Genomic DNA, 23227 nt, shown 5'->3' with positions numbered 1-23227 from the left:
AGGCCCTGCGTGTCTGGAAGCCTTGGAGCGCTCCTGCGCGGACGGGACCCCGGATCTGAGACGCGCAAGAGAGTTCAAAGGTTTATTTCCAGGGCGGGGTGGGCCAGGCGGGCGTCCAGGAGCGAGCAGGGCGGTCAGCGCAGCCTCAGCTGGGGGAGCCCTGCGGGAATAAGGCGGTGAGGGCGCTGCCAGGCCGCCAGCGGAGTCCCGCTCCAGCCCCGGCCCCGGCCCCGGCCCCCGCCGCCCCACCTTCTTCCTGCAGTCGCCGCAGAAGACGCCGAGGGCGGCGTTCACCAGCTGCACCCCGCACAGCACGATCTCCAGGCACGAGGCGGCCACCAGCAGCGAGAACAGCGTCACGTTCCAGGACACCACGCCCGGCGGCTCCTCGCACAGATCCCACAGGGTGCGGTTCTGCAAGTAGGAGCCTCTGCGGCCGGGGGGCGGGGCGGGGGCGGGGCCACGTGAGAAGGGGCGGGCACCCGGAGCGCCCGCCCCCCAGCCACGCGCAGGCGCCGAGGGGGGTCGGCCCACGTGGAGGTGGCCACGGCGAAGGCGCGGCGTCCCGGGGTTCCCGGGCTCCCGGGCTCCCGGGCTTCCGACAGATGGCAAACGCAGGGACGGGGCGCGCCGAGGCTTACTCGGTGTCCCGGAAGTGGTAGTCCCAGCGGCGGTCCATGAAGCACTTGGGTCCAATTCGGAGCCCGGCTCCAGACACCGAGAGGCAGTAGATGGCCCCCAGCACCCCGAAGGCCGAGGAGAAGACGGAGCGCAGCATCTGGGGGCGCAGTGCGAGCGGCGGTGAGTGGGGCCGCTGCCCCCGCGTGCGCGCGCCTTACTTCGCTCGGTTCCAGGCCCAAGCGCGCGGCCGGCCCGGAGCTGCCCCAACGAGCCAGAGGCCGCGGGCGCTCGTGGGGGCCCCGGTCCCCTTTACAGGCCCGCTGAGGCCGGCGGGAGCGGGGGCGGGGAGGGGCGAGGCGGAGCTGGGACCTTGCGCCGGAGCTCCCGCGGCTTCAGGGCGGGCTCTGCGAAGGCAGGTTCCTAGACCCACCTCCGGGCCCCGCCCTCGTTTGCATCTTACCCTGCAGCGATTTCCGCAGCAGCCGGTACCGCAGCAGCCCTTGCCCCCCGCGCGAACTGCAGAGATGCCCGGACACAGCACCTGCGGAGGAAGGTCAGTGTCACAGCGCGGCCCCTCCCCTCTCCCCCCCTTCCAGGCATCCGTGCACGCACGAGTGCTCATCGCCCCCTGGAGCCGCCGGGGATGCGCTCAGCCCTTTGGACCACAGGAAGACCTTATCTCCACTGCTCCCAGAGGGCGCTGGGGTTCTACCTTTACCATTATGTAGGCGCTTACTTCTCTGGGTTCACACCGCAGCCTCCGGGAAGGCGGGGCCCAATGTCAAGATATCTGCCACAGACCTTGGTGCCTAGTAGGTGCCCATCTGAGCTGGAGTCAGGGGGCCTGGGATTAAGCCCCCCATCCCCTGGGCTCACGTCACACTCCACAAATGGATTCATCTCTCTGGGTCTTCCTACCCACCTCCCGGAGCTGTGCATACCAGGGGGACCAGAGGTCAAGACTAGCTCCATATCTATAAATCCCCTGAGTGGCAGGAAGAACCGTGATGTTGGAGTGTCTGGTGAGCTGGGGTTAGGTGGAGGGCAGAGGGCGGTGGTAGTGAATGCTCTGATGGGAAGCGTAGGGACCCCCAAGGTCCAGCCCTGGTCCTTTTTGTCCTTCTTCCTCCCTGTGACCCTCCTCCTGCAGCCCGTCCCTTCTCAGGGCACCTGCTGTCCCCTGGGGGAAGTCCTCAGCCTCAGATTCAAATCTACGTGCTGAAGGGTATGTTCCTTTCAGTGTCTTGGTTTTAGCCTAAACCAGCCAGCCTCCTACTGAGCTGGTAAGTCCGCCAAAATTCCCCAAATTCACCTCCCTGTGACCTTATTTGTCTCCGTCAGTGGAAATATTTTTCAGGTCACCCACACCAGAAAACTGGAATCCTTCCCACCCAGCCATACCTCAAGTCTTCTCAATTTCTCCTTTAATGGTTCTCAAGTCTGTCTGTCCATTTGCCTGCACAGTGCAGTGCCCGATCACCTCCCACAAGGATAACGTTCTCAGCTTCTCTACAAGACGTCTGTGTTGGCCCCATGCTGAACACCCCATCCTACATCGCTCCCACCAGAGTGAACTTAGCTTTCAATAGGGACTTTTCTCTGCCCAAAGCCTTCAGGGTCTCTTCAGACAGGAGCCCAATAAGACTGAGCTCTGGGAGGGGCGCCTGGATGGCTCCGTCGGGGGACTGTCCGACTCTTGATTTCAGCTCAGGTCATGATCTCAGGGGCGTGGGTTCGAGCCCCATGTCCAGCTCAGCACTCAGCGTGGTGTCTGCTTGGGATTCGTTGTCTCCTTCTCCCCCTGTCCTCCCGCAACCCACAGGCACGCACACACACACCCTCTCTCTCTCAAATAATAAATAAAGTCTTAAAAAAAACAAAAGACTGAGTGAGCTCTAGGAAGGCAAGCGAGCTCCTCGCTTTGACTCTAGCCTTAATCTCTTGCACAACCCGAGGTTCTTTGCCTATCGCCCATCTCTGGGATTCCACAGCTGTGTTGATCTTTGCCTCCCTGTGTGCGCACAGCGCAGCAGACAGCGTTTTGTTCCTCCCTAGGGGTGGGGCCGGGAGTTTTGATTCTGTTACCTCACTCATCCTGACCTCACAGAAGCACCTGCAGAGCTGAACCGGAGTTCTGCCGGATGCTCCCTCTCCCCGCCTCCAGATCTCCCGGCAGGTCTAGAACCATCGCTGGCCCTGGGGCTTTGCTCTCTCTTACCTGGGAAGCTCCAGGATCCAAAGACACCTAGAATTGCCCTTGGGACTGACCAGTTTTCGAATGACCTACTTCTTTGAGATTTCTGTTTTCTTTTTTAAGATTTTATTTATTTATTTGACGGAGAGAGAGATCACAAGTAGGCAGAGAGGGAGGCAGAGAGAGAGGAGGGAGAAGCGGGCTCCCCGCCGAGGAGAGAGCCCGATGCGGGTCTTGATCCCAGGACCCTGAGACCATGACCTGAGCTGAAGGCAGAGGCTTACCCCACTGAGCCACCCAGGCGCCCTAGATTTCTGTTTTCTTACTAAAAGTATTTAAGCTCCTTTCGTTGTACAAGCTCCCCTGTCTTGCTCTGCACCATCTACTCTGCGCCAAGAGAAGGGTCACGGTAAACGCAGAAGGAAACACTGAGTTCATAGCTCAAAACTGCTTCCTTGGTGCCTGGCTGGTTCTCCGCCACTGTCAACTCCCCTGGCCAACCACAGTGGCCTCTTAGGTCACCAGCTCACCTCCAGCTCTCACGCCACACGGCAGCCTGTGGGACCCCCTAAATCCAGCAGGTATGAAGCATCTAGAACTCTCCTACTTTGCTGGTGGGAATGAACTTGGGATAAGAGCTTCAGAGAACTCTGCGGCAATATCTATCAGCACTGAACGCTTGCACACCTAAAGAACCAGGAGTTCAACCCCGAGTATCCATCCAACAGCCACGCAAACAGAACTTCACCTAAAGACATTTATAGGAGCGTCTAGAGCAGACTTATTTGTAATAAACCCAAGTTGGGGCCTATCCAAACATCCATCTCCGGTAGGATGTTTAAATTAATTGAGGCCTAGTCACATACCGGAACGCTCCGGAAATAATAGACTACGTGTCTACATAATGATACCAGTGAAATCACAAACATGGATGGAGCTAGAGAAACCAGACACAAAATTATTATACTGGGCAACTTCATTTATATAAAGTGCCGAACAGGCAAAACTAGCCTACGGGGTTAGAAATCAGGAGAGTGGAGACTCTCGCGGGGGTGGAGCCCGGCATGGGAGGCCTGTCTGGGATTCTGGTAATGACCGGTATCTTGGTCTGCGCGCTGGGTCCGTGGGGGGGTTCATTTTGTGAACATTCACTGGGCTCTTCTCCGTGTGACTTACAAGTTCAAACGCTCAAAAGAAGGTAAAAGGTCCTTCAGTAGTTTGCTGTTGTCCTTGTGATAAAATTCAGATAGATTCCTCACAAGGGTGTACAGGGTCTGGCCGGTGCCCACCTCGGATCTCATCTCACTGAAGCCCGGATGCCATGGACATGCCCATACGATCCCCGGATATGCGAGCCTGGGCTGTGCCCTTGCCAGCCCCTGTCTGCCATGCGGGGTCCTTTGTTTTCTCTCATGGGGTTCAGTTTAGATCTCGCCTTATCGAGGCCTTGCAAATGCTGTAATGGGGGGCTGACCGGCTCAGTCGGTAGAGCACGTGATTCTTGATCTTGGGGTTCTGAGTTTGAGCCCCATGTGAGGCACAGAGTTTACTTAAAACAAATGAAAAGTAGACTCTTGGGGCACCTGGGTGGATCAGTGGTTAAAGCCTCTGCCTTCGGCTCAGGTCATGATCTCAGGGTCCTAGGATGGAGCCCCACATGGGGTGCTGTGCTCAGCGGGGAGCCTGCTTCTCCCTCTCCCTCTTCCCCTGTTCATGCTCGCTCTCTCAAATAAATAAATAAAATCTTCTTTTTAAAAAAGTATACTCTTTGCCTACAAGTGAAATTTAAAGGAGATAGAAGATGATGTTTAAAAGAAAAAAAGAAAGAAAATGCTGTAGACCGTGCCCCCCTCCCCCCTCCTCCCCCCAGGGTGCTGCTTTGTTTCCTTGGTGGCACCTAAGCCCATCCTGCTCATTTGTTTACATTGTTTATGGAGGGTTAATCGGAGGGTTAATCGAGTGCCTGCAAGTATAGGGCACTGAACCAGGTAGTTACCCCCCACACTCGGCAGCCCGTGAAACAGGCAGCCCATTCCCGTTTTCCGTGATCCTGCGATCTCGGCAGCAGGAGCCCAGCTCCAAGGAAAGCAGGGACAGGGACTGTGGGGGGGGGGGGGCGTGGGGTGCCAGGACTGTGTGGTGGGCTCAGGGTTTGGAGGTGGGAAGAGTGCATCTGGGAATGATCCTGGGTGAGGGGGTAAGCTAGGCGTCTTGGGGGGGCTCACCCCAGAGGCACACGGGCTAGATTGCAGGGAGGTGGGGTTGGCGGGGCTGGAGAGGGGTGCAGTGTGATATCGGGGGAGTGTGTACGGAGGAGTGTGGCCAGAGAAAGAGGCAAAGGTTGGTGAGTCCTGTCCCCGGGGACCCTCATCTGTCCCGCGGAGACTTTCATATGAGGAGTGAGGAACCCTGCTGGGCAGGTCTCTAGTCTTCACCCCATGACTTCGGTTAACCTATCCTGACCTTCCAGAAGTTCCCCCCAAAAGGGAGGGGTGGGAGGATGGGGATGAGGAGGTCCAGAGAGGCGTCTCCCCTCCCCCCACTTCTGACAGATCGAGTCTCCGGGAGGACCTGGGGCCCCTACCCCACCAGGCTGCCCCGAGCTCTGCAGCCTGAGGTGGGCCGCGAGTGAGGGGACACGGAGGTGACAGGTGGGATGACGGAGCTGTGACCCTGCCCCTGGCTCCCGCGTCCCCACCCTCCCCCTCCTCAGCCGCATCATCTTGGCCTGATGGGCGCCCACACAGCCAGCGGTCCCTCTGCCCTCGTCGTGAGGTGTGCTGGCATCAGCTGCCGAGGGGGCTGGGAGACAGGCAGGACGCCCTCCCTCCCCTCGTCCCCAGAAGTGGGGCTGCTCTCCTGCCTGCCTTCCTTCCCTTTCTCCGGGCGCATTCAGCTCAGGTGCTGAGCTCCAGGGTGCTCACTATCCGGGGGTGGCCGGGGGGGCTTCGGGTCCCCACCCCCCCCACCCCACCGCCCGGGCTTGGGGACCGCCCCCCCCCCCTTGGCCGGCTCACCATCAGGCCCCCGCCGAGGAAGCCCGCCATGAGCCAGACTTGCAAACTGAGGTGGGTGGTGTCCGTCCAGGTGGTCTGGCCCCCAGGCACCAGCAGGAGGGCGTTGGCCACGATGCACACCAGGGAGAGGGGGATGAGGGAGAGCCCCACGAAGCGGGAGCACTTGCCCGTGCACATGGCGAGGCGGCCGCGAGGACGCGAGCCCCGAGTGAAAGTGAGGCTGGACTCCCAGGTCCAGGAAAAAAACAGCGAGCCTGGAGCAAGGTACAAAGGTTGGGGAGCAGGCGGGGCAGCGGCCGGCAGGGAGAGATAAGGGAGAGAGGCCGGCGAGGAGGAGGTGGAGGTGGACAGGCCTGGGCCCCCGCCGGGGAGGGGTGGGGAGCTCGACGCGGAGGAAGTGGCCTGAGGTCAGCCTGCTCTTCCTCCTTCCCCGCACGCACCCGCTGCTCTCGGCACCCCTGGGGCTCCTCCCCGGCTTTGTGACTCAGCACAGTCCCCATGCATCTCTGCCTTGGGGTCCCTGTGGCTTCCAGGGCCTGAAGGCCGGGGTGATGCCAGGCCCAGGGGGGTAGGTTGCGTGGGTGCCACAGGCCGTGTGAGAAACACTCTGTAGCCCGGGGGCGCTCCAGCCTGCGGTGGCCCCCCTCGTTCCCAGTGAGCCCAGGAGGAGGGGCCTTTCTGGAAGGAAACTAAGAGGATGCTGGTGGTCACTCAACTTCTGCTCATCCGTGCTGTCAGTCCTTGTCCAAAAAGCCCTCCTCCTGGGGACGCTGGCGGGGGGGCTCGTTGGTTAAGGTTAAGTGTCTGCCTTCAGCAAAGGTCTTGATCTCAGGGTCCAGGATCCAGCCCCTGTCAGGCTCCCTGCTCCAAGGGGAGCCTGCTTCTCTCTCCAGTCTCTCAGGGGCTCTCCCCAGGACTGATGGATGCAAGCGCTCTGGCCCTCCAGCCTCCGAGTCTGACTCGTGTTTGGCTCGGTGATGGCTGCAGGATGCCAGCCAGTCCTGCCACTGTCATTTCGGGTTTGGGCGGTTGTCAGCCTGCGGTGGGAGGAAGGAGCTCTGTCTCTGTCCCGGCAGGCGATGCTGTTGCTGGTGGCCTAGCGTCCCCACAGGGGAGGGCTTGCCTGCTTCAGAGCGAAGTCAGTCAAGGGCGAAGAACCAAGAGATGGAGAGAAACCGTCTTGAAGGCAGATCAAGCCATACCCGAAGCCTGATCAGCCCGTCAAGGTTTTGGTTCCACCAACCAGTCCGAGGGCTGTTTCTGTCTACTGTGACATGGAGAGTCTTTTTTGATTCAAAGGTGAAGTCATGAAGCCCCCGCCATGGGCAGGGCCCAGTGCTGGAGACCATGGGGACTCACAGTCAGGGCCTGGGACCCGGATGTGGGCCCTGGCAGCAAAAAGCAAAGTGAAGGCCCAAGGAGGGTGTGGGAGTGCTGCGGAGAGGTGGGGTGGCAGGACATCAGAGGGCACATGAAGATGTCACACAGACGGCGGTGTCCCGCCAGTGGCCCTCACGTAGCTTGTCCCAGCAGCCCACTGAGGCCACCACTGAGACGGAAAGCGGAGAATGCTGATCACTCAGGACGAACACCAGAATCCGGGAGGGACTCCTCCTGTTTATAGACAACCGCGGGAGAGGGTGGGGGGGCGGTTCTGGGAGGCTCAGTCGGTTGAGCGTCCGCCTTTGGCTCAGGTCATGATCCCGGGGTCCTGTGATCGGGTCCTGCACAGGGATCTCAGTTCAGCGGGGAGCCTGCTTCCCCCTCTCTCTCTGCCTTCTGCTTCCCCAGCTCATGCTCTCTCTCTCAAGTAAATAAATAAAATCTTTGTTTAAAAGATTAATCTTTGTTTAAAAGATTTTATTTATTGGGGCGCCTGGGTGACTCAGTGGATTAAAGCCTCTGCCTTCGGCTCAGGTCATGATCTCAGGGTCCTGGGATCGAGCCCCGCATCGGGCTCTCTGCTCTACGGGGAGCCTGCTTCCTCCTCTCTCTCTCTCTCTCTGCCTGCCTCTCTGCCTACTTGTGGTCTCTGTCTGTCAAATAAATAAATAAAATCTTAAAAAAAAAAGACCGAGCCACCCAGAACCCCTAAATAAATAAAATCTTAAAAATTATATAAATCAACTGGATTCAGAAAAACCTTTGAAGAATTTGCCGCTTGGACCAGACGTGACTCTGAACCTCCTCCAGCTCAGCCTGGGACTCGTCGATGGCTGTTGTGACAACTGGTGTTTGGTTTTGCTGAATGCTTTAAAAACATGCCCACGTTGGTTCTGATGCGTCTCTTCATTGATTTTCTGTCTGTTTTCATTAATTGCTTTTTACATCCTCCCGGGTTTGGGGAGGCGTGTTCTACGTCCTGGTAGTGCTTGCTTGTCAGTGTTGCAAAAGTGTCCCTTGTCCTGACTTTCATCCCCGCAGCCTCCCTTGAGCGGCTCGTATGGATGGCTTCCCGTGCTGGGCTTTCTGGCTTTCTGGCCAGAAGCGATGTTCACTGTCGGAGCGACACCACGTCGCCAGGAACGGGCCTTCCCACAGCTGGGCTAGAGAGGGCACTTGGTGCCGGGCCAGAGAGGGCACTCGGTCCCGTCCCACTGGGCAGAGTGGGGTGCAGGGTCTGACTGGCGGTACCGCTTTTCAGGGACGTAAAGAGAAAACGAACCGTGTGTGGGTGGTCCGCAGGTGTTCCTTCTGTCACAGTTTTACAATTCTGTGTGTCTGGAATAATGAGAGAAACATCATAGGGACGGGGCGCCTGGATGGCTCGGCTGCAGGAACGTGTGACTCTCAGTCTCAGCGTCGTGAGTTGAAGCCCCATGGTGGTGCAGAGGTTGCTAAAGATAATAATCATAAACTTTAGGGGAGCCTGGGGGGCTCAGCCAGTTGAGCGTCAGACTCTGGGTTTCAGCTGAGGTCGTGATCTCAGGGTCACGAGATCGAGCCCCACATCAGGCTCCACACTCAGCGTGGAGCCTGCTTGAGATGGTCGTCTTCTGCCCCCTCCCCTGCTTGCACGCGCTCTCTCAAATAAATTTTTAAAAACCCAATAAGCTAAAAAAATAATAAACTTTAAAAATTTTAATGATAAATATGAAAATGAAATTATTAAAAAATAATAAACTTATGGAACGCCGGGGTGGCTCAGTCGGTTAGGCGTCTGCCTGCACCTTGGGTTGTGGTCCCGGGTTCCTGGGATCGAGTCCTGCATTGGCTCCCTGCTCAGTGGGGAGCCTGCTTCTCCTTTTCCCTCCAACCCCCTTGCTCATGCTCTTTCTCTCTCACACTCTCTCTCAAAGAAATGTATACAAATTTATTTTTTTAAAGATTTTATTTATTTATTGACAGAGAGAGACACAGTGAGAGAGGGAACACAAGCAGGGGGAGTAGGAGAGGGAGAAGCAGGCTTCCCTCTGAGCAAGAAGCCCAATGCGGGACTCGATCCCAGGACCCTGGGATCGTAACCTGAGCCGAAGGCAGACTCTTAACAACCGAGCCACCCAGGCACCCCTAAATGTATACAAATTGAAAAAAGAAACTTTAAAAAAATACCCCCAAAGTCATAGGGATTCTGAAAATTTTCTGCAAAACAAGGGACAGTCACATCATCCTGGAGACTGAAAGAAAGAAAAGAACGGTGGAGAAATACTTCCTGTAGGATTTGGGTGGGGTTTTCAGGCAGGTTTTCACTGGGATCCTCCTGGAAGCAGGAGGAGAGCAAGCACTGTAAGAAAGCCAGGCTGGGCTGCGAAGGGGCCAGCTTCTACTGGGGGAGAAAAGACAGGATTCACAGAGCCTCCAGTGCGGAGGGAGGGTGGAAGCCCATGCGCGAAAACAGGACTGCCACAAGGTCAGAGTGGGTGAGGGGTGCAGGGGACATGCTTGAGATGTCCCTCCGGGCTAGGACACCCACTGTTCCCAATGACCGGGTGGAGCTGGTGGCCGGACGCGGCAGTCCACAGTCTGCGTGAGGAGGAAGGTGATCCGGGTGGAGGTCTGTCTGTGTCTGCTGGTCCAACGACACATCGTCCCAGGGAAGATGTTAAAAGCCCGCAAACCTGCGTTCGTCCTGAACCACTGCACCATCAAAGGATACATCTCAGCAGCATCGTAGGTCCCCAAGAAAGGAACGAAAGTCGGCCTGGCCCCGAGAGTTCTGTGCGGCCCTCAATGCCGGAAGACAGAGAAACAGGGTCTGTGATTCTGACCCAACAAAGCTCTATGTCCCAGTGATCGTATGACCAGCCCAGGGGCTTTTCGGGAGGGAAGGGCGGTAGAATCACGTTTCTGAGAATGCTTGCATTTGAAATACAACTGTGTTTCTTTCTTCTCCTTTTTAATTCTTTTAAAAAGTATTTGAAGTCGAGGCACCTGGGTGACTCATCGTTAAGCCTCTGCCTTCCACTCGGGTCATGACCCCAGGGTGCCGGGATCGAGCCCCACATCGGGCTCCTGCTCAGCGGGAAGCCTGCTTCTCTCTCTCCCACTCCCCCTACTTGTGTTCCTTCTCTCACTGTGTCTCTCTGTGTCAAATTAAAAAAAAAAAAATCTTAAAGAAAAAGAAAAAAAAAGTATTTGAACTCAGCCAGAGATGTAGTAAAAGCAAAACCCCCCGAATGGGGAAGTCCTGACATAACTCTAAAGTTTTGTAAAATTTAGTTGGGAAACCGAATGTCTGTTTCAAAAAGAAAAGTCTTTTGGAGAGAAAAAAAATGTATCTATAAATCCTAAAAATCATGTTAAAAGAGGTAACGCTGTCCGTTGTTTATTGTCTGCTATGCCCAGAGTCTATTTTAAGGAAATAAATGTGAAGTAACAGAAAACCCAGCTCTCCTGAAACCAAAAGGGAATTTGCTGATTCGGGTAATTAAACTGTCCAAAGGTAGAACGGGCTTTGACATGATTCATAAAGAAGTAATCGATGGGCTGGACTTAATTAATATTAGAAACTTGCGCCCGTCAGGAGAACGAGACAAGCTATAGAATGGGAGAGGCTCCTTGCAGGAGACATAGTTCATCAAAGACTGTTAACCAGAACATGCAAAGCACTCTTAGGGGGCAGCAACTGGGGGGCTTAGTGGGTTAAGTGTCTGCCTTCAGCTCAGGTCATGATCCTGGGGTCCTGGGATCGAGCCCCGCATCAGGGTCCCTTCTCAGTGGGGAGCCTGCTTCTCCCTCTGCCTCCCCTGCTCACATGTGGTATCTCTCTCTCTCAAATAAATAAAATTAAAAAAAAAAAAACCCAACTCAACAATAAAAAAGGAACTACCCAATTAAAAAATTGGGCAAAAGACCCAAATAGACACATCCCCAAAGAGGACGTCCCGGTGGCAAAGAGCATATAAGAAAAGGTTCCACATCGTGTCATTAAGGAGCTGCAAACACCCCTACAGCAGGAAGACACCACCACGCACCTACGAAAACGGCCAAAATCCAAAACGCTGACAACACTCAGTGCTGGCGAAGATGTGGGGAGTCAGGAGCTGTCGGTCCCTGCTGGTGGGAATGCCATACGGTGCAGCCACTGTGGGAGCAAGTCTGGCCATTTCTTATAAAACCAAACATCCTCTCACCATGCCACCCCGTAATCAGACGGCTAGGTATTTCCCCAAATGCACTGAACACTCAGGTCCACACACAAACCCGCACGTGGATGTTTATAGCGGCTTCATTCTGGATTGCCAAAACTCGGAAACACCCAAGGTGCCCTGTAGTAGGTGAGTGGATAAAGAGACAGACGTGGTCCATCCAGACAATACACTATTGTCCAGCATTAAATGAGCTTTCAGTCGGCAGAAAGACATAAAGGAGAATTAGCCGCATAATGGTACTCGAAAAGAAGCCAGTCTGAAGAGGCCAAGTGCTATGTGATTCCAGCCCTGGGCTGGATTGGAAAAGGCAAAGCTCTGGGGACGGTAACAAGGGCCACGGGTGCCGGGGGTCAGGGAGGGTGGGGAGAGGGACGGACAGACAGACCAGAGGGCATGTTTGGGGTGGGGAAATCACTCTGAGCGATGCTCTCAGGGTGCATTCGGGTCGTGACTCACGTTTGCAAAACCCACGGAGTGTCCAACACCGAAAGGAACCCCCACCGCAAACTCTGGCCATGGGTGATGAGGGTGGGCTTGTGTAGGCTCATGGGGCGAAACACACACACCACTCTGGGGCGGGGGTGTTGACCTTGGCGGAGGCCGGGGGTTGCCCGGGGGTGTGATGGGAACGTTCTATACTTTCTACTCAATTTAGTGGCCCTAAATGGCTCAGAAAAAAGGTCTATTCTGTTCTGTTCTACTTATTTGAGAGAGTGTCATGGGCAGGCAGAGGAGCAGAGGGAGAGGGAGAAGCAACCTCCCCGGTGAGCAGAGACTCCCCCCGAAGTGGGGCCGATCCCGGGCTCCCCAGATCATGACCTGAGCTGGAGGTGGACCCTTCACCGACTGAGCCCGCCAGGCACCCCAGTGCTTTGTTTTCAAACGGTGACAAAAGGCGAAGGTGTTTAGAAAGGCATGGAAGGGACCCAGTGGGGCGAGGACTTGGTGAGCGGGAGAGTCCTTTCCGTGGCCGGCAGGTGGAAAACCAGGAAAGGAGTAGCAGCTTCTGGAGGCACTCTGGGGACAGTCGTGGGGGGTTCCTGGGAAATCCTGCCCCAGCAGGGCCCCCATCAAGGACCGGTGATCAGTGCCGGATCGCATGGAGCTCGGGATCCGGTGACAAATGCAGACTCCGGTAACTCGATCGGGACACGATTCTGGAGAGCTGGACTCCAGAGACACATTGGAGGTAGGATGACGTCGAGTTTATTTTGTGAGGCTCCAGGGGCTGCATGTCCCTGTTTTGCAGACGAGGAAGCTTGGTTCCAGGGTCCGAGCTCCTGACCATGACGCTCTATTGCTTCCACTGGGAGAGGGGACGCCCAAGGTCAGAAGGAGAGGTCGTGGAGGTTGGCGTGGCCCAGGAGGCCGGCAGGCTCTGGGCAGAGGCTCTGGGGGCACCGGAGGCTCGCATGATTAGGACTGGGGCGAGGGGTCAGAGGTGGGTGCAGAGAGGAAGGCAGGGGCTGGGTTTCGTGGGGCCTTGAGAGGCGTTTTAAACAACTGGGTGACATGATTCTGTTTAAAGAGACTGTTTGGGTGGCGTCTGGAGTGGGGGTCGTAGGGGGGGATGTGCAAACAGGGAGACCAGATGTCGAGAGGCTGTCACAGTCCAGGTGACAAGCGACGTGGGGGGAGGGGGGCAGGCAGTTGAAAATCCACGTTTAGCTTCCGACCCTCCCAGCGGCTCAAGTACCGATAGCCTAGTGTGGGCCAGAGGATGGATGGCGGACTGTGCGGGCTTTCCCGTGCTCCGTGCCGGGTTCTCACAGTAAAATAAGCGGAGACGTGATCCGGAGAGCCACAAGGAACACACATTTACAGCGTCGTTCCGTACTGACTGAAAAAAAACCCGCGGATAGAGGACCACGCAGTTCAAAACCGTGATGTCCGACGGTCGACCGTCTACTCGTTTCGGGGTTCACTCCTTGCCCGGGACCATCTTCCCAAATTGGGGACCACTGAGCCCCAGGAAGAGACCCCCGCAGATGGCAGCCCGGCTGGGAAGCCCCTCCATGCGTTCCCCTCGGGCGGGCTGTTCGGGTGGTGATTCATTCACTGGAGACGCTCGAACCCGGTGTCTGGGCCATGGGGGCTGCTCTGGAGGCCGGCAGACCAGCATGGAGAGGCTGGTGGGGCTGGTTTCCGTCGGCGCCCCCTTTCCCTGGCGTCCTTCTCTCCTTGTCTTTGTGCGATCTTCCGTCTGGACGTGTCTGTGTCCAAATCCCCTCTCTTTGGGAGGATGTCAGTCTCCGGGGATGAGGGCCCGCTGTGGTGACCTCTAACTTAGGTAAAGACCCTCCCTCCGGATACAGCCCCGTTCTCAGCTCCTGGGGGCCAGGACTTCAACATAGAACCTTTCAGGATCCACAGTTAGGCCCTAACAGGTGCAGAAACCTCCCGCCCATCATGGGGCCAGATGTGAACAGTAAGGGTCGCCTGTATCTGTAATTTCATCAACATTACCTGCGGAGGGCAGGAAGACAATATGTTTGACTTCTTGACTGAATTGGGGAAACTCTTGGCACTTTATTTTACTCTCGACTTCGCACCCAGAAATACAAGCTGAAAATATTTTTCAGGGTCACCTGGGAGGCTCGGTCGGCTCAGTGTCTGCCTTGCTCTGGTTGTGATCCTGGTGTCCTGGGATGGAGTCCCGCACCAGGCTCCCTGCTCAGCGGGGAGTCTGCTTCTCCCTCTCCCTTCGCCCCTCCCCCGCTTGTGCTCTCTCTCTCTCTCTCTCTCTCAAATAAATAAGTAAAATCTTTTAAAAAGTGCTTTTAAGATTTTAAAGGGAAGCATCAGAGATACGCAGAATGGGGTGTGTGCCTTCCAAAGCTTGGAGGAGATCAGAGCAAAGCAAAGTCAACTCGCGTAGAAGGTAAAGTATCCGGGAAAACCAGAAAGCACAAAATAAGGTGACTCATCGTGTGAAACACATAACAGTTTGCATAAGTATTTTAAACTCCTCCTTGAAAAAATTAATGTTTTCAAGTGGAGCTAACTGCCCAAATCGTGTTAGTGGTGTTGGCCCCCAGGGAGGGGCAGGGTGATGGGACACCAGAGGGGGATGGGACTTTCTCTTCGCCATCTTTGAAAGACGCTTTTTAAAAAAAGATTTTATTTATTTATTTGACACAGAGAGAGATCCCAAGTAGGCAGAGAGGCAGGCAGAGAGAGAAGGGGGAGGAAGCAGGCTCCCTCCTGACGCGGGGCTCGATCCCAGGACCCTGGGATCATGACCTGAGCCGAAGGCAGACGCCTAACCCACTGAGCCACCCAGGCATCCCCCAAAAGGCACTTTTCTGCCTTTTGGATTTTATTATTGTGTTGGGCGTTTTTTTTTTTTTTTCACTTCTCATTTTTTAAAAAGTTTACATTTGTTTACATTGTGTTGTTCCTTTGAAATAATACATACGTAACAGAATTAAACCGTGTCGTACAGAACAGAATTAAACCGTGTCGTACAGATCGTCGTTTGTTAAAGGGGCTGTGGCATGGGGTATATTTACTGTTATTACGTAACAGCCCCAAAGCTTCGGGCACCAGGTCATATCGAATGAAAATACACGAAGTGAAAACAGTTAGCAGTAAACTGGGAAGCTGTCAGAAATACAGCAGTGTGGGAACCTGTAACCTAAGTCACCAGGCGTGGGCCGGTGAAGTCGGAGAAAGTACTCAAAGGTACAAAGGTACTGAGAATCGAAGTGATGATAAGGTTGATTGATTACTTACCACTCATTCAGCAAGTATTTCCTGAGCCTGTGTGGTGTGCCCCCGGCCTGCGGCTTGATCCCAGGAACACAGTAAAGAACATGAAGTTTTCAAGCTGGAGCTTGATTTACCTGATATTTAGTGACCTTTGTATCTCATAAATGCAGAACACACCCCCGTTGACGCCCAGGAAACAGTCCCAAATATGAAGCAGGTACTAGGCTCTGGATGAAATGTCAGATTCCTCAAACCTGAAATTGTACCGGCCACATTTTCTGACCACAAGCCAATACCCCAGAAACTTCCCAATGTCTAGGTAACAGAACCAAGGCCCTGAAGAACCCCAACATGGTCCTAGATAAATTTTTTTGAAGCTTATTATTATTTATTTAGTCATCGCTACATGAACGCAGGGCTCGAACCCATGACCCTGACAAGCAAGGATCCCTTGCTCTGCTGACCAAGCCAGCCAGGCGCCCCCAGTCCTGAATAAATTTCCGATCAATGATTGCAAAGCTCAAGTGACTATGAACAGACAACGAGAAAAGGTCACTGCAAAATGTGAGGCACTGATAACACCAGGGGACCCACGACTGGTGATCAGTCAGGCTTGGTGCCAAGACTCGTAATTCTTTATCTCACATAATCCTCACGACAGGCACAACACGGTGCTTCTGTTGTAAAGCAGGCACTCAGAAAACACCGGCAGAAAGACCGTATGTGGCTCAGAGAGGCTGAGTCACTTGCCTAAGACCACACAGCAGGAAGCGGTCAAGCTGGGGCTTGTACTCAGGCCCGTCAGACTCTAAATCTCGCGCTTGTAATCGCCGTGTCACATCACCAACAGGACTGATGCAGTATGCCAAGGGGACGAGCTCAGAGTCAAGCTGACTTTATCCCAAACCAACTTTCCGGGGCCTTCCGCGTACCTGCACAATAGTTCTTTCTCCCCTCTCCTTTTTTCCTTCATAGGAAGGAAAGAGACGCGGAGTACTGATGTATGCTAGACGCTGTTGAATACGCTGGGGGTTCAGCTGAGAGAGACAAGCAGTGAGCGCGTCAGTCAGTAAACGTGCAGCTCTACGGAGCGATGAGTTATGAAGGAAAATAGAGTTCAGGAGCTACAGTAACAGCTGTTGAGGATGACTTTCGTTAGGAAGGCCAGGGAGGCTTCTCTGCGGCGGAGGTGGCCAGGAGGGAAGGCCGGGGAGGCAGAATGTTGCAGTACAAAATGGCATGTGCCGAGGTCCTGCGGAGACCAGTGCGGCCCATGGCAGGCGTGGCAGAGAGGTGGGGTGGTTGGAGCTCGGCCAGCCAGGGGAGACCTGAAGAGGTGAAGAGGGAGATGACCCCAAGGTCTGGACGTGGTGATGGGATGAGGGCCATTTATCAACATGAGGACGTGGTGGGGGGGGAGGACAGGCGTGGGGGAGGGGTGGGAGAGGGAGGGGAGTGGAGAACAGAGAGGAGAGGCTCAGAGATGGGCAAGAGGGGGAGGGGTCAGCACAGGGTCTCCGGCCAAGGTGGGAGGAAGACCAGGACCGCGTGAGTCCTGGAGGCCAAGGCCATGTTTCAGGGAGGTGGGGCCGCTCTGTTGAATGCTCCTGAGATGGGGAGAAATGACACCAGGTCCGGCATCATCTGATGAGGCCGCTTCCGCCGGGGTGGCGGAAACATGAACAGAAGAGAAAGAGAAAAACCTTCGAGGGACAAATTCAACACCAAAGAGCGAGACCCACATAGAAGAAAAAGGAATTTGCAAGGAACGATCATGGTGAGAAGCTGGAGCCTTTCTTTTCTGGGAAGACAAGAACTAGGATCGCGGGCCAAGGATGGCCAGGTGCTGCCATCTGGGGAGAGAAGCCACATGAAGCCATCATTTCCGAGGGACGGCGGGGCAGAGCTGAGAGCCTCCCTGTGGCTGGGCAACGCAGACTCGCCTCAAGATCCGAGATCCGGCCAGCGTCTGTCATCTGGCTCCAGCCGAGCCCAGCGCCGCGGGCAAAGTCCCAGGGCTGGTGGAGGTGGGTGGAGCCTGGTGGAGCCTGGCTCCTCTTGGCTTTTGCAAGTGGGATGGAGGGAGAGGACGGGAGAACTGGGGGTGTGTGGGTCGGGATGGACAGCTGGGCATACGCGGGGTGAGGTCAGATGGAAGACCCGCACAGGGCGGGGGACAGTGACCACGTGGCCTGGTCAACAGACTCCAGAGCCCAGAGGCTGGGACTAGCGCGGCTCCTGATAACGCCAGGGTCCTGGGGCTCAGCCATCGGGTTGTGTGGCTAAGGTGGGGCGAGGCGTGCAGGGGATGGGGAGCTGCTGGGGTGCCGGGCAGATCGCAGAGGCAGCTGTCCTAGTCTTCACCCAACGCTGGAGGCCCCCACCAAGTGGGTAGACTCCAGAAGATGCTTGGAAGCAGGAGCGGTGGTTAGCCGGCGGTCGTGCGCTTCAAGGAGCCTGGGGCTCTGAAGGGAAGGGAAATTTCCTGGAAGCCATTGCAGGGAGGGAGAAGGACACCTGCCTCACCCCAGGACATGGGGAATGTGGGAGAGACAACAACAATCTCTTCCAAGTGTTGCTTCGAAGCACAGCCAAGTTTCCATGAGCGCAGAGGGCAGAGGGGACGCGCGCAGAAGGCAGAGGGGATGTGGAGAGCAGACCTGGATGGTTTGGGGCAGGGTTGGGGAGGGTAGGAGATCGTCCCTCGGGGATAAGCCCAGGGAACCAGGGATGCCCTGGCCAGTGTGGACCAGGGCTAGAGGACATGGTGTCCCTGTGAAAGGTGGGGGGTTTGTTTTACTTACAGAGTCTCTCTTGGGCTGGGTCTCCCGGGCACTTTGCTGTAATAATAACGGCAACACACAGCCTGCATTGAATCCCCCCTAGACTGAAGGTCCTTCTCAGCGTTTACATGTACTAACCTCCCTTATCCTCACGGTTGTCCCGTTACTGCTCCCCTTTGGCCGATGGGGAACCAGGCACAGAGAGGGCGGGTAACTTGCCCACGTGAGGAGTCTGCATTTGAACTCAGGCACCTGACCCTTACCTAAGCCTCGTCTTTTTTTTTTTCTTTCTTTTTTTTTTTTAATTTTAAGAAGGTATTTTGTTTTTATTTATTTATTCTTTTAATGTAAGCTCTACACCCACCGTGGGGCTCGAACTCAGGAAGCCAAGATCAAGAATCATGGGGTCCTCCAACGGGGCCAACCAGGCACCCCTAAGGAGGTATTTTATTTAACTTCATAGAGCCAAATTGTTGTCATTTCAACCCGTAATCAATATAAAATGTTATTAATGAGATCTCTGACATTTTTTTCTCCATGACGAAGTCTTCAAAATCCAGTTGGTGTCTGAAATCAGAATTGCCACGTTTTTCGGGTTCAGCGGCCACATGTGGCAAGAAGCACCCTACTCACTCCTCAGGCTTGGCTCTCCTCCCATTCCAGTCCACGTCCCGCTGTCTCTGTGAGGCGGGCAGTGCCCAGTGGGGGTGGTGATTTCCCAGGGGAGCTCACCCATCCATCCATCTCCTGGAGCCTCCTGGAAATCCCTCCATGTGCTTCGAAGGAAATTTTGCAGAAGTGTTGGTGATTATTTGCGTGGCCAGTCCTGAAGGAGAAAAGGGCTCTCATGATGGAAGCCATTCTTATCTGTTCTGGGAAGTTGTGGGCTTTCCAAGAAGCAGTGTGGGGTAGTGATTCAAAGCACATGTTGGAGTTGCCTGATTTGTTTCCAGGTTCCTCTGCTTGACCTTGGTTAAGTAATGACTTCCCCGTGTCTCAGCGTCTTCATCTGTAAAATGGGAGATACTACTCATACTTGCCGGTTTGTGGTGAGGATTACGTTTATTCATATATGTACATAAAGTGCTTAGAACACGCCCAGACACAAGTAAGCCCTGTATGCATATTCCGTACCAGCCCTCACAGAGCATGGCTCCCGGGAGAGATTCTCCGGGGTTCTGGGTCTGAATCTGCCTGGCTTCAAACCAGGTTTGTCTAAATCCAGAACTCACGGCCTACCTCCAGCAGCTGGTTGGACAACTAGACAAGTCTTACCCTCCAGGGTCCACTTTCCCCACAACATAGCAGAGAGGGATATCTTCATAGAATTCCTTTAGTAAATTCCAGGTGGCTATTCTTGAAGATTTTATGTATTTGACAGACAGAGATCACAAGCAGGCAGAGAGGCAGGCAGAGAGAGAGAGGGAGAAGCAGGCTCCCTGCAGAGCAGAGAGCCCGATGTGGGGCTCGATCATGACCTGGGCCAAAGGCAGAGGCTTTAACCCACGGAGCCACCCAGGCACCCCCTGGGTGGCTATACTATCTTGGGCACAGTGCAAGGGCATATCTCTAAAGAAGACAGACCAGTCTCCCCCTTCATGGAATTTACTTTTTTTAATGTGTTGAAGGAGGAGGTGTAATAAATGTAGATAAATACATAATAAGGCAACCGGGATAAGCGCTCAGGGGAAACGGAGGTGGGACATGATGGAGAGGGATGGGGATAAAAAAGTCTCATCTAGTTCTGAACTCCAACAGTACTGAACTCCTTGCTGCTTCTCCCAAACGTCTTCCTTGCTTTTGCCCCAGGGCCTTTGCACATGCTATTACCATCTTTTCTCTTCTTTACCTGCTAACTACTACTTATTCTTCAGGTCAAGGCTTAGATGTTATTTCTTCCAGGAAACCCTTCCTGATACCCCAAGGCCATCTTAAGTGCCTCCTCTGTGTCTCTAAGAGTCTGGAACTTTTCAGCATCACACCAGTCACACTGTACTAGAACTTCCTGGTGATTTCTCCATGTCTTCCAGGCCTCCCTCTAAGCCTATGACTTTATGGTCTACAGTAAAGAATACATTTCATATCATTATGGAGTACACACACATACGAACATATATGGTAGATGTAAGTGAAGCAAACGTCTCACAAAATAATATTCACTCTCCTGACATATGATAATACCTAAAATTTATTCTGTTCTATTTCATTAAACAAAAAGAATGCTGTTTGAGGCCCACTCAATTGACTTTATGACCCACAAAAATCTCATAAATCTTCGTTTGGAAAATTTTTTTTTTAAGATTTTTATTTATTTATTTATTTATTTGTCAGAGAGAGAGAGAGAGAGAGCATAAGCAGGGGATGCAGCAGGCAGAGGGAGAAGCAGGCTCCCTGCTGAGCAGGGAGCCCAATGCAGGACTGGATCCTAAGACCCTGCGATCATGGCCTGAGCTGAAAAATCTTCTCTTTTAAGTTATTTGTTTCAGTAAACTCTATGCCCAACATGGGGGCCTCGAACTCACGACCCTGAGATCAAGGGTCACTTGCTCTTCTGATTAAGCCAGCCAGGAGCCCCTGCGTTTTGAAAATTTTGCCCTGGGGCATCTGGGTTAAGCTCATTCAACTCGGGCCATGATCTCCAGTCCTGGCATCGAGTCCCCCATCCCGCTGGGCTCCCTGCTCTGCCGGGAGCCTGCTTCTCCCTCTCCCTCTGCCGCTCCACCCCCCCCCCCATGCTTCCTCTCTCTTTCAAATAAATAAGATAAAATCTTTAAAAAAAAAAAAAGGATAAAGGAAATCTTGTCCTAGCCAGACGTCAGAGTACTTCCTCTACGGAGAGCCTGTTAGTGGATGTTTTAGGCTCTGTAGGGCCATATGGTTTCTGTGATAAGAACAATATTCAAAACCCCTGCTGTTTGCATCATGAAAGTAGCCCAGACACCAGGTGAATAGAGTGGTGGGGTCTATTTCGATATCAATTTATGGACACTGCCATTCAAATTTCTTATAATTTTCTTTTTTTTAAAAGATTTTATTTATTTATTTGACAGATAGAGATCACAAGTAGGGCGAGAGGCAGGGTGAGAGAGAGAGGAGGAGGAAGCAGGCTCCCTGCCAAGCAGAGAGCCCGATGCGGGGCTGGATCCCAGGACCCTGGGATCATGACCTGAGTGAAAGGCAGAGGCTTTAACCTACTGAGCCACCCAGGCGCCCCCATTTTTTCTTATAATTTTCACATCATAAAATCTCCTTCTTCTTCCGGCATCCTAGCTTGCCGCTTCAGAAAGCAGGCAGCGGGCTGGGTTGGGCTAGGGGCCACGGTTAACCCATCCCTGCTGCAGCCCTTAAGCTGGGCGGAGGCAGGGACGTGCTCTCCCCCACCACATCCCTCAAGTACCACACAAAGCTTTGCTTGCATTGGCTCAGTACTCAGGGAGCGGATTACGAAAGGTGGCAATGTATGAATTCAACATTTTTTTTTACACGAGGACTGCATGCTCGCGGAAGAAAAAGGAGCAACACAGCTAAAACCAAGCAGATCTTCAGTAATCCTGCCGCTGAGAGATAACCGCATCTTTTCCTACTTTTCATGCAGTAGAAGCCAGGAATTCAGAGGAAGGTTATTTTCTTGCCAACGGAACGGTAAAAAAGTTCTATTTCCTCTCAGTTCACCAGGGACCTGGGCTTCCCTTTTATGGTCTTAGGAGACAAACAGGGCATGCTGAGGGCTTTGCAGGGGTGGGGGGGGGGAAGTCTCCTTATCAGGGAGTCATGGAAGTTCTCCTTTTCCTCGGGAAGTGATGTTCAGGCTGAGATGATTGAGCAAGAAAATGGGGAAGTTGCATGGTGTCTTCAGCGGCATCTCGCAGGACGGCAGAGAGGGGGTGGGGAGGGGCATGAGATCAGCCTGCAGAGGCGGGCACAGACTTCAGGACAAGGGTCTTCTCACCTGGATCTAATTACCAGCTTACAGGAACTAAGGAAGATAGACAAAGAAATTAAAAAACCAAACCAAACCAGACGGCAAAAAACAAAAACCACAGCAGAAAACATCTCGAGGAGGTGATCGGCCAGATCCAGAATGAGGAAGATTCTACGGGACGAAGATTCTGTTTCTCATCGAATCAGTGGCATGCAAACAAAAAAGAGAGAAAAGGGAGGGAATTCCCCTACTTTACCGAAGCCAAAGCCACGTGTGGGGCCTTGTTTATGTCTTGGAACAAATCAGCTGTAAAAGCCATCTCTGAGATAATCAAAGAGATTTGAATGTGAACTTGGTATTGGAAGAGAGTAAGGAGTAATTGCTCATTTTGTTGGCTACAATAACGGGGTCGGTGGTTACATTTGTTACAAACCCTTGTTAGTTATAGATGCAAGTAAATGAGATGGCAGATATCTGGGCTGTGCTCTCAAACACCCCAGAAAGAAGCTGGGTGCGTGTGTGTGTGTGTGTGTGTGTGTGTGTGTGTGTGTGTGATCTTGTGATAGAATAATACATATTTGGTCTTTGTCCCAGTTCCTGGCACGGTGCTTCTCAAAATCTTGGAATTTCCCGAGTCAGAGGGGAGAGAGGAGGGACTTTTGTTATTCATACTAAGGCCTTTTCCATGGGGACCTGAGCTCATAATGCTTCCGGATTATTCCCCAGGAATGATGATGTCCTGATGTCTGGATGGCAGGCAGCCACCTGTGGGGGTTTAAGAAGGAGCTGGGGGGTGGGGGTGGGGGTCCTGCCTCTGTCCAGACACTCTACTCTGCAGCATTTAAGCCAAAGATATGCTCTTCAATTAGTCTCTTTCACAACCTACTTTTAAAAATGTTCTCCAGGAAGCTGATGATACCATCTACAGAATGAGGCAACTCTTTCACACCATACCCACTGGTGTCTTTGGTTTTGCAGTGCCCCCAACCCCCTCCCCGTGACCAGACCACACTTGTTCACACCCGTGGCCATCTCTGAGGCTAGTGGCCGAGACTTAGGCTGACAAAAACCTAAGCCCAAACCAGAACTCTTTTCCGATTTTATTTATGTATTTAAGAGAAAGAGAATGAGAGAGAGAGAGCATGAGTGGGGCGACAGGGAGAGGGAGAAGCCGGCTCTGGTCTGAGCAGAGACCCCAATAAGGGTCTCGACCCCAGGACCCTGGGATCACGACCTGAGTCGGAGGCAGCCCCTTAACCGACTGAGTGCCCCAAGCGCCCCAGAACTCTTTTTAAATCTCATTTTGGTCATTACAGATAATGACCAGGGGATGGTGTGTTTGTTTCCCTTTTTTCTTAGGCAGCCAGGGAACCAGCTCTCTGGGGGAC

The 23227-nt window shown here is 53.8% G+C and overlaps 2 protein-coding genes across 2 annotated transcripts; one reads left to right on the top strand and one right to left on the bottom strand.

The window, feature by feature from the left end:
- Nucleotides 1-68: 68 nt before the first annotated feature.
- On the bottom strand, nucleotides 69-6047 carry TM4SF5 (transmembrane 4 L six family member 5). The gene is made up of 5 exons (XM_045984598.1): nucleotides 5833-6047; nucleotides 1082-1162; nucleotides 642-778; nucleotides 250-430; nucleotides 69-160 (listed from the first exon to the last, which is right to left on the bottom strand). The coding sequence occupies exons 1-5, from the start codon at nucleotides 6007-6009 to the stop codon at nucleotides 146-148; spliced, it is 591 nt and encodes a 196-aa protein (XP_045840554.1). The 5' UTR covers nucleotides 6010-6047; the 3' UTR covers nucleotides 69-145.
- LOC123929202 lies at nucleotides 669-2944 on the top strand. Its single transcript, XM_045984597.1, has 3 exons — nucleotides 669-801; nucleotides 1218-1643; nucleotides 2086-2944. Exons 1-3 carry the CDS (start codon nucleotides 732-734, stop codon nucleotides 2208-2210), a joined length of 621 nt encoding a protein of 206 aa, XP_045840553.1. The 5' UTR covers nucleotides 669-731; the 3' UTR covers nucleotides 2211-2944.
- Nucleotides 6048-23227: the final 17180 nt, after the last annotated feature.

This window comes from Meles meles, chromosome 18, assembly GCF_922984935.1.
Source record: "Meles meles chromosome 18, mMelMel3.1 paternal haplotype, whole genome shotgun sequence".
Classification (NCBI taxonomy): domain Eukaryota; kingdom Metazoa; phylum Chordata; class Mammalia; order Carnivora; family Mustelidae; genus Meles; species Meles meles.
This window is presented reverse-complemented; position numbering and strand designations above follow the sequence as displayed.